The sequence below is a fragment of the Drosophila kikkawai genome, chromosome 2L (genome assembly GCF_030179895.1).
Source record: "Drosophila kikkawai strain 14028-0561.14 chromosome 2L, DkikHiC1v2, whole genome shotgun sequence".
Classification (NCBI taxonomy): Eukaryota; Metazoa; Arthropoda; class Insecta; order Diptera; family Drosophilidae; genus Drosophila; species Drosophila kikkawai.
The window spans coordinates 31,023,681-31,035,322 of NC_091728.1; the positions used below are offsets into that span (position 1 = coordinate 31,023,681).

The 11,642-nt window shown below is 37.3% G+C and overlaps 1 protein-coding gene across 1 annotated transcript in view; it reads right to left on the bottom strand.

Moving 5' to 3' along the window:
* dpr21 (defective proboscis extension response 21) overlaps positions 1-10,984 on the bottom strand; it is a 306,824-nt gene extending 295,840 nt beyond the window's left edge. Inside the window, 2 exon segments of the mRNA XM_070286878.1 lie at positions 10,620-10,828; positions 10,882-10,984. Of these exon segments, the coding sequence (XP_070142979.1) occupies positions 10,620-10,828; positions 10,882-10,921 (249 nt within the window). The 5' untranslated portion in view covers positions 10,922-10,984.
* Positions 10,985-11,642: the final 658 nt, after the last annotated feature.

An 11,642-nucleotide genomic window follows, 5' to 3' on the forward strand; every position in this document is an offset into this window, starting at 1 on the left:
CTAGCCACATAAGCTCTCCCACTACGGACTGATAAACCGTAGGATCCACCTTTTTACACTGCGGGCTTGTGCAATCTACTTGGAAACCAGCATCCAAAGGTGTCTTCGCCGATTTGCAATGTTCGCTTCCATGGGCATGCAATAAGTCCTTGATATATTGCGTATGTCCCAGAGCAATCGCTCCATGATCGCCGTCTCGTTCGATTTTCATGCCCAGGAAATGATTAAGCGGACCCTTGTCAACGCACTCGAATGACTGTGAAATGCTGCTCTTGATTTTCAGCAAATCCTCGTGCGATTGGCAAGCTATAAGTATATCGTCAACATATACAAGGATTAGTGATAGATTACCTTCTCCACACTGCTTGTACAAACATGGCTCGTTGTCACAGGCAACGAATCCCATATCCACCAATACGCCATTTAGCTTCTCGTTCCAGGCCCTTCCTGACTGCTTCAGACCATATATCGCTTTCCTCAGCAGCAATACCTTATCAGGATTCGTTTCATCTGAGTACCCTTCCGGCTGCTTCATGTAGACCGTCTCACTCAGATCGCTGTTGAGATACGCCGTGCATACATCCATTTGATGAAGATGTAGCTTGAGCTCCGCCGCCAGTGCAATAATGAACCGCACGCTCTCCAATCGGCATACCGGCGAAAATGTTTCTTGGTAATTTACTGAAATATGATTATACTGCCAACCACTATTCCTCCCAAGGATAAGTCCTGGAGTTCAGTTTGATATTTTTGTATGATTTTTATTTGTGTTTCTCTATATAGATTTTTGTCTTGGTGCGGCCATGGTGCCGCTCCAGGGTTTAAACAGTTGGTTGATAGGTGCAGCTATGATGCCGCTCCAAGGCTCCAAGAGTTAGTGATCTTACAGTATTCCTTAAGTTATAATATAAGCTAGGTCTCGTAGCTGCGCTGCTCACAGGCGGCGGCAGAGAGACGGTTATGTATAAGTATTCTTATGTATAAGTAAATGTACTTATGTACATTGGCTATGCGCTCACGAGTGGAGGCGCGAGGGGGTATGCGCGTGTAGTCCATTCGATGTAAATATGCCGACACTAGCACTTTCTGAGTGCAGGCTAAGCCTTAGCGATCGGTTCATATTTCGGCCACTTATGGTTTATGACCGGGACTTTGATTTGTATAAACACTGCAACATTGTATTACAGTGCGCACTCTTTAAGTACTCTGGGTACAGTGCGTATTCAATATGTGTGCATACTACATTACGCCAAACTGCTGGGAGCATCCTTTTGCTACCAATCGAGCCTTGAAGCGTTCTATTTGGCCATCTTTATCACGCTTCACGTTGAACACCCACTTGCATCCAATTGCTCGCTGATTTTTGGGTAAATCAGTGATCTGCCAAGTCTGATTGGCAACCAGAGAATCATATTCTCTTGCCATAGCTTCACGCCACTCCTTGGCATGCGTACTCTCCATCGCCTCTTTGCAGGATAATGGAATCGGAACATTTTCCGAAACAAGGGCGCCAAGGATGTTGTACTGCTTCTTAGGACGTCCAGGTTTTCCAGTCCGGATGATCTTTGGGCGACCAGGGCCCCTGCGTACCTCCTCCACGACCTCCTCGTCCTTGTCTTCAGCACTCTCGTACTGATCCGTGCTCTCATCTGAGCTGTCGGGATCGACGGATAAGTCTGAAACGATTTCTGTGTCTCCGGGTCCCTGCTGCTGGCAGGTCTCTTCTGGTTCCTCCAGCTCAATCGTCACAGCATCACCCTTTGATGCCACGTCATGATGTTCATCAAATAAAACATCCCGTTTCTCAACCAGTTGTCGAGCTGCTGGGTCGTACAGTCGATACCCTTTGGCTGCCACAGAGTACCCAACCATAATGTACTCTTTGCCCTTAGGTTGAAATTTGCTGCCCTTCCTCGGACCCTTGTCCAGAGCAACTGCAAGAGATCCAAAAACTTTTAGGTGTTTTACACAAGGTCTCTTACCCGTCCACGCTTCCATAGGAGTCATACTCTCTAATGCGCTGGTAGGGGAGCGGTTTCTCAAATAAACCGAAGTGTTGACTGCTTCTGCCCAAAAAGAATCTCCCAGACCCGCTTGAAACAGAAGGCATCTCGACATCTCCACTAGCGTACGATTTGCCCGTTCCGCAACTCCATTTTGCTGGGGAGTATACGCTATTGTTAGCTGTCTGTCGATTCCATGCTGCCTGAGACATTCGTCAAACTGTTTGTTGACAAATTCTCCGCCGTTATCACTCCGCAGGCATTTAAGCCTTTTTCCTGTCTGCCTTTCCACCAGATTCTTGAAGTCGATGAATTTGGACAGCACCTCGTTCTTCCCACGCAGAAAGTAAACAAAAATCCTCCTGGACTTATCGTCGATGAAAGTCAGGAAATACTTGGAACCTCCGAGAGACAGTGTTGGGAAAGGTCCACATACATCTGCGTGTATCAGCTCCAAAAGCTCCTTAGCCCGATTACTTGTTGCTGTTGGGAAAGGTTGGACATGGATTTTGCTAACCATGCACGTTTTGCAAATAATATTCTCTGGTAACTGAATATTATCTATCCCACGAACGATCCCTTTGGATACCATCTCTTTCATGCTAGAGAAATTAATGTGGCCGTATCTCTTGTGTAGCAAAATCCCATCAACCGATGACATAGCAAAACATTTACTGCGGCCACCCTCAAACAAGTAAAAATTGCCAATCTTTTTGGCTTTTACTATGCATTCTCCATCTTGCATCACCTTGGCATTCTCAATGTCAAAGGTCACCTTGCACCTATTCTTTACAGCACTGCTCACGGAATAGAAATTTCCGGTCATCTTCGGAACGTAAATAACGTTCTTCAGTGTCAACATGCACAGGCCTGTCTGTATCTTGACGTCACCTATACCTTCTGCTTGAAGGAAACCAGCATCGGCCAGTCCGATCTGTTCCGTGTGCTTCTCAAACTTGGTGAACAGCTCTCTTGCGCAACACATATGGCTTGTTGCGCCACTATCCAAGCACCATGTTGAATTGTCAATGTTGTTGACGTCACAGGCGTGCAGCAGGCTGCTTTGGCGATTCACCACATCTCGCGGTACCATGCGGTGATCTCCCTCACTCCGACACTGGGACTTAATGTGCCCTTGTTCACCACACTTAAAGCAAACGATAGTTTTTCGTTTCTTCTGCCCATAGCTCTTCGTCTGTGTGTTGTGCTTCTGTGTTGCAGCGAATGCCTTAGTATTGTCGACTCGTTCTTCTGCAATTCCTTTTCTTTCGCTCTCCTCCTTTAACTTTATGGTGAGAACCTCAAACGAGGGCAACTGATCTCGTGTCTCCATAGCAACCACGAAATGTTCAAATTGTTCTGGAAGGCTCGATTAGCAAAACGATAGTACGTAGTTCGTCGTTCAGCTCTATTCCAACTCCAGTTAGACCATCCAGAATTTCCACAAATTCACTTATGTATGCCGTCATGCTCTGCCCTTGCTCCATCCGTTTGTTGAGCAGTTTCTTGTACAGCTGTACCTTTCGTACAGGTCCGCTTGGCTGATGAACCTCCTTCAACTTGGTCCACGCTTCCTCAGCAGTCAAGCAATTCTTGATGTAGGCCAATTGAGATGTCTTCACACTCAATGTTATTGTTGCCAACGCCTTATTGTCCAAACTCACTCGAGTTTGTCCTTCTGGAACATTCGTGTCAGTTAGCTCTCCAGATGTTACACTCCACAAGCCGGAATGCACCAATACAGATCGCATCTGTATTTTCCATGTGTCATAGTTAGTCTCCTCTAACTTATCGATTTGATAAAGAGCACTCATTGTTCTTAGTCTCGAGTCACACACCGCCTAACTTAAATTCTCCAGTTCCTGGGCCCATAACCTATTGAGCGGCAGAATTTAAAGCGAGAAATCAGAAACACCGTGTGTATGCTGCGGAATTTTATTTGCGACTGAATTTGAAGTTGAAGAAGAAACAAAGAGTAGGTATACATATTTTCGTATTCTCTATTCCTTAGAGCGAGACAAATATAGGTACTTCGAGATCTCTTTCCTATACCTATACAAGCGTGCATTGTAGAGAGAAATATACAGGGTATTCTATTTTCTACACACGTGACTTATGGGGTTCCTCAAGGGAGCCACCTCGGTCCTCTTCTATTAGGCATTTTTATAAATGATCTGCCCCAAGTTATTCTCCACTCTTAGGTCATGATGTACGCTGATGACGTTAAACTATGTTTGCCTCTTGTGAATCCTGACTCTCCTCAGCTTTTGCAAGCTAATTTGAACAACATGTTGTCCTGGTGCACTCACAATTTATTGTTTCTTAACAAATCCAAATGTAAATACATGTTCTTTTACCGCAGAAATTGTTCCCATGCTAACTATTTCTTAGTCACAAGTGTTCTTGAACGTATCCACTCTGTAACGGATCTTGGTGTTCTATTTACCCACAACTTGAGCTTCACCGATCACATCGGTATAATTGTTGGTAAAGCAAAGGGTGTTTTTGCTTTCGTAAAACGATGGTCTAAGGAATTCGATGATCCCTACACTACAAAACTCTTATATATATCCCTGGTTCGGCCCATACTCGAATATTGTTCGTGCGTATGGTCCCCTCAATATGCAAAGTATCAGGACCTTATCGAATCGGTACAGAAACAATTCCTTTTGTTCGCTCTTCGGGGTTTAGACTGGGACCCACATCGCCACCTTCCTCCGTATGCCGACAGACTACGCCTTCTGGACCTGCCCTCTCTTAAGGATCGTCGGACCTGCCATGGCGTGATGTTCCTGCATAAATTAATAAATGGATATATTTTTTCCAGTAATCTCCTTCCTTCTAGGCCATCACGTTACTTTCGGCCTATAGCTTTGGATATTTGTAAAACTAATTTCGAGGCACACGATCCTTTTCGCGTTTTATGTTCGCTTTACAACGACATGTACTCTCTGTTATATTTTGAAATGTCATTAGACTTTAACAAAAATAATATTTTAAGAAACCTATCCTTGCCTCTGACCAACTGATGTGAGTCGGAGCATATCATTAAAAAACACTCCTTATCCGGTCTAAGGTAAGGATATGGATTTAAAATGGCAGATATTTGCTATTCTTAATAAATAAATAAATAAAAAAAAAAACGGTAATGTTGAGAGCCCCTTTCTTTTAGGGCAGCTCAATTTCCACGTTCCTCGACTAACATCTAGAACCCATATCCCCTTAGTAATAAATCACTGTAGGCGGGAGTTTGAAGCACATGAACCCTTTAGGGTTTTATGTACGTATTACAACCGCCTCTCTGATATTATTATTCGTAGTGATAGCCCTTCTGTACTGAAAACTTTAATACTTGTTGAGTTTGCATGCGTTTTTATTTATTTATCGTAGTTATTATATAGTTACATTATATTATTTTTTTTTATATTTATTATGCATGCGTTTTTATTTATATATATATTTTTATTATATTATATTTTTTTCCTTATTAAATTTGTTTTTTCTCTTCTTATGTTTCCTCGTTCTTTTATTCTTTCATTCTAACGCGTCTATCTAGTTCGCGATTCGTGCCGTACGTCACACGGCTGCGCCCCTCGGTCGGTTGGGCGGAAGGTGGAAGCGGGACCCCACGCGAAAAAAAAAAAACTTGCAGATATTATTTTAATTTACCTATACTTATTATGTTTAGAGTTTGACAGTTACAGTTTTACATTTTCTCTGCATCCACCGATCGTTTCTATGGCAGCTATATGATATAGTTGTCCGATTTTCAAGTTATAATTGGCTCGGCTGTTGATGCTGATCAAGAATATATATACTTTATAGGGTCGGAAAGGTCTCCTTCACTGCGTTGCAATCTTTTGACTAAAATAACACCCTGCAAGCGTATAAAAATAAATTTAACAAAATAAATAAATAAAAAAATAAATAAAAAAATGAATAAATAAATACAACAAAATGTTTTCAAATAAAAGTGAAATGAAGGACGCATCCAAAATGGAAATTTATCAACTTGTGTGCAGAATAAACAATTTCTTGAAATTTTTAAACGAAAAATATAACATTTTCAGCGAGGAAGATTCATTAAAATATTTCAATAGGAGGATGGCTGATACTCCACTGGTTTCTAATGAACATAGACAACATTTCTCATCTTGTTGCTGGGCTAAAAATGATGTTGACCATGGTTGATATATGTGCATGTCATTTCAGTCCTATGTTAGAATGTCGCTTTAATTATTAACAAAAATAAAATTATACTATATTCACAAAACTAAACTATATTCAATATTTTACATTGGGAATTGGGAAATGGGGATTCTTTTCAGATTTTTCGTTTTCAGGTATTGGAAATTAACCTACTATTAAGGGATGAGACGATGAATCCTTTTAACCCTTAATTGGAGAAATGTGCTTGAAAAATACGTCTCGCCAGTTAATTTCCTTTTCTTCATTTCAAAATGACTTTTGAGAACCGGTGGTATACGATCGCACGGTCCTTTGTTTATCACTCCAAGGAAATGTGATTGACACTAAATCAGTGCTGCCAACTTTTGCCCAGCAAAAAAAGCTGTTTTTGACGGGAAGAATTCAGAATAAAGCTAAAAAAATATTTAAAAAAATCCAATAAAAAGCTAAAGAAAAATGTATAAAAAAAAAAAAACGAAAAATGTCAAATAAATAACAATTTATTAAGGTAATTTTTGCTTAAGATATTTCCATAAACTTATTAATATCTTCTTGGTCGTCCTCATTTGCGTATGACATATTAGTACCTATCATGCGCAGATATTTTACAGGCACTTCATAGTCGACGCACCAATACTTCGCAATCCTTTTCTGTATATTAAAATAGAAAATGAATATATATCTTTTGCTTGTAAATAAAACTTTACGTTTTCCTTAAAATTTTGTTAGACGTGCTGAGGCCTATCGAATTCCTTAATTTGGATTTAATTACATAGGTTAACCTGACTAAAAACGCTTTCTATTTCCGTGTTTGACCAGGGCAAACATAATATTTGGATGGCCACAGTTGCAAACTCAAAAAATCTTCGGTTACCACCAGAATCTTTAAACTGGAGCACATTAAACCAAAATTTGTTTGTCTAGCTGATGTTTTCCCACTTTATCAAATTGACGTTATTGTATTGGCGTTCAATTTCTGCATTATTCCTCCATTCCAGGAACTCTACAATTTCTGTGATGCTGAAACTTTTGCATATTTTGTATTTAAGAGTTAACAACACAAAAAAGTCGGCAAAAAGCCAACTTAATTTCTAAAAAAGCCAGAATTCCCGCTTTTCACAATTCCCGCAATTCACAAATTTTTCCCGCAGTTAGTCTTCAAAAAAAGCCAGTTTTGACGGGAAAAAATCCAAATTGGCAGTACTGCACTAAATGGTCAACGTGCGAAGCCAGCCTTCATTGACTTTCCCTTTCTTTATGAAATGTATTTTTAGAACGGGTGGTATTCCAATGCACGTTCCTTTTTGTCACTCCACTTAAATGCACAAATTATTATAATTCTCAACTTTTTGGAGTTATATGCTGGAACTTTGCAACTGAATTACGGTCTTTTTTATACAATTTAAAGATTTTTCACGTATTTCTCTTTTCGTTCCCTTCTTTACATAATAAATAAAAAAAGGAAATTAAAACACATTTTCAGAGTTATATATCTTATTCGCTTTTTTAAGCTGTTTTGTTTTTATAAACCCACCGTACTTGAGCTCACATGCACACAAAACCCACATACATTTAAGCATTGTGTGCGCAATTACCGAAATCTAAAAATAGAACAGGCTTTCTTGCTCTTTCCCCTCTCCAACAAGCGTACGGCATGTAAAGCATTTAAGACGCGGTCTCTATAGTTCTTTAATCTTTGATTATAATATGATCATTATATACATAGGGTAAGGTGGGGTAAAGCCGACCTAGTAAATGATTTGGCTATAAAATGCTTATTTTACATCGGATCAAGTCATTATACATACCAAATTAAAGGTTAGACTTTTGCGCAACTTTCTTTGCATAGCATTTTATTCATCATTTGAAAAGTTTTGAGATACAAGCGTTTTACGAAAAAGTTCGTTTTTTTGCTATTTTCAAAAATGATGGGGTAAATCCGACCGCCTATGTTTTTGGTTGATTTAGTACAGATATAACGTAAATATAGGTTTTGAAATGATAAATCAATCTATGTGATATATTTTATAATGGTAATAAAAGATAATAAAATCAAAAAAATCAAAATAGCACAATAATTAATCAGTATCATCTGATTCGCTGCTCAAATAGCTTGCTGGCGTTTTTTGGTTCGAGTTGAACGTCTGGTTTGCTGTGATGTTCATGGTTTTGGTGTGATTGTTGTTTTTTTGGCTTTTTTTGCGGCAGGATTTACCCCACTATTTAGAGGTCGGATTTGCCCCACCACGTAATTTTTCATAAAAACGCAATAAAAAAAGAAATTATGAAAAAAAAATGAACTGAAAAAAATAAATGAAATGAACCAAACTTATATGCACTTTGTAGGACTTTATTCAAAGAATCTAAATCCACGAACCTTTTCATGCGATAACTTTGACAAAAAGAAATATCCTGCAGTTAATTATGCACAAAAATGAAAGTCAAAATTGTGAAAACAAACTTGTTGTCTTTTGACCATCTCAATGTTGACTAATAAAATGCTGTCATACCATCATTTTCATTGTTTTCGATGCTCTACACGACAACACTAATATAAGTTTGCGTAGTGCTTCCGATTTTCGAAAACAGAGGAAGGTCGGGCTTACCCACACTGTCGGCTTTACCCCACCTTACCCTATGCATAAGTCAAGACCGTTTTATAAGTTGATGTACAGCCGATTGAATGTAATGTATGTACGGTTCAAAGAAGTGTTCGACGGGTCCAAAGAAATTGTAGAAAAATTCTTTGCCAAAAAAATAACGATAATTATTGAGTTCAATTGAATTTTTAAACCAACTACTGACGACCGGCAATTATACACCGAAGCAAATTTTTACTTTTCTCTTTGGGGTGACACGACAAAACTGCTGCTGAAATCTAGCAATAAAATGTCCTCATGAAAGCGCTTTAAACCGAAATTAAAGAATACAATGAACAATAGATTCAATGAATATTTAAAATTAGTTCCATTTATGATTTAATTCTCAGAATTGTTTTTTCATCACAGAAATTTTGAACATTTTGGGAGTTTCAACTTTGGCGTCGAATTCCAAAGACATGGGTAATGGTTCACGATTGGGACTATTTTTTAGTAGTGCCGTGATGTATTGAGAGTAGGCCCTACCGAAAATAATAAAGGTAAGTCCAATTATATAGGCCACGTAATTCAAAATGTCGACAAACATCGGTTTTTTGTATTCTTAGGTATACCGCGGAACCTGTAGGTGATGGAAAATAATTTTGAATGGGACTTTTTCTCAGGAGCACCCAAATATCATGGAAAACTTAAAATGGTTCGCGGAAATTTCACAAAGTTTAATTTTGTGTTCCTGTGTTATAGATGTTAAAAAAATCTGAGATTGAATCCAGACATTATGGGTTTAAAACAAGAATTTAACAAGAAAGGAAGCTAACTTCGGCACGCCGAAGTTTGTATACCCTTGCAGATTAGTTTTGATATTTATATTATAAATTATAATGCTGAAAACACACACAAAAAAGAGTTTCATTACATTTTACCTTTACTTATTATGTTTACAGTTTGACAGTTACAGTTATACATTCACAGCATTACATTTTCTCTACATCTACGGATCGCTTCTATGGCAGTTGTATGATATAGTTTTCCGATTTTCATAATATTGTTACAAAAATTCTGAAATACTACTAAAAGCTCATGTCTCAAATAGTTGAAAATACATTGAAAAACAACGAAGTTATAATTTTTTTCGATTAATTTCCCGATCGTTCCTATGGCAGCTATAAGATATAGTGGTCCGATTTTCATAAAATTTTTACCAAAATTCTGAAATAATACAAAATGGCTATATCTCAAGAATGATGAAATAATATTGAAAAACAAAGAAACAAAGTTATATTTTTTTTTCTAAAATTTGATAGAACATTTGTATGGCAGCTATATGATATAGTCGTCCGATCCGGCCCGTTCTGACATATATAGCAGTGAGAGTATATAGAAGACTATAGCAAAGTTTCATTCAGATAGCGACTAGTTTGCGTAGAAACGGACAGACGGACGGACAAACGGACAGACCGACATGGCTAGATTGACACGGCTGTTGATGCTGATCAAGAATATATATACTTTATAGGATCGGAAACGTCTCCTTCACTGCGTTGCAAACTTCTCACTGAAATTATAATACCCTGCAAGGTTATAAAAACTACACATTTTAAGACTATTCGAGATTCAATCAAAAATGTTAGGATTGAAATAATAAAGAATGCTGAAACTTAGTTTAAGAACATCTGATATTGGCCTAATTTGAATTCTTTTTAGGATTAAATTTTATAGCTTTATGTCGATCTATTTATTAAGTTATTTGTCAATGCCTTGATTCATATTTAGATAATAACCGTAGAAAGTGCTTGGAATACATAAAAATCTGAGAATTGGTTTTACATACCGTTTTATTTCCCAGATTTTTAATACGGCAATTTAGATGTCCTGTTTTACCGACTAATGATGTAACATTTTTAGTTGCAGAAGTATCAAAATAGGGACCTCTGTCTAAACTCCTACTCATTTGAAGAAAATACTCATCTGTTATATTAATTGTTTTAAAAGTTGTCACACTCTGAGCCGAACTCTGTGATACCGTGTTCCCCAAAAGTACTAAAATAAAAATAAAAATTAGTATTTAGAAGTGTGATTGGTGAAATACTTACAGATACAAATAAATGTCGGAAAAGTTAAAATATTATTCATTTTGAACTAACTTTTTATATATACATCGTACAATAAACAGGACTCTGTTTATTAAATACTTTGTTTCAATGTATTAAATACATATATGGCATGCGCACAACGCATGCGCATTATAATAGATACAACAAATAATTATAGACCTATGTGTGTATGTAAAATTCTTTTTTACAAGGATAAGTATAGACGTTAAATACATTAAAATTTAAACTAAACTAACTAAAAACAGGAAAAGAAAGCTAACTTCAGCACGCAGAAGTTCTTATACTCTTTGCAGTTTGTTATTGGATTATTAAAAATCGATTCATTCTGGTTACATTAATAGAAGATATAATAGGGAATTTATAAATGTTGTATATTTATTCATAGCATATAATAATAATAATTAAATAAAAAAGAGTTAAATTGTATAAATTAACTTTTTTTTAGATTTGAAACATTTAAAAAACGTTATACATTTAAAAAACGTTATACATAAAAACGCTGAAAATCAAAGTAATATCAAGTTTTATAGCATTTACCTATACTTATTCAGGCCTGTTCTAGTGTCCACTTTCGAAAAATCTACTCGGATTCGGATTTCCCTGACCTGGTCTAGTTTTTACTTCCAAAAAATCTCCACTGGTTCGTTTTTCTCTCTTTTAAGTCTCTGTTAACTTAAAAAAAATTTTTTTTTCATATTTTTGGTTTATTTTGAATACGTTTTTATACGTTTGGGGAATTT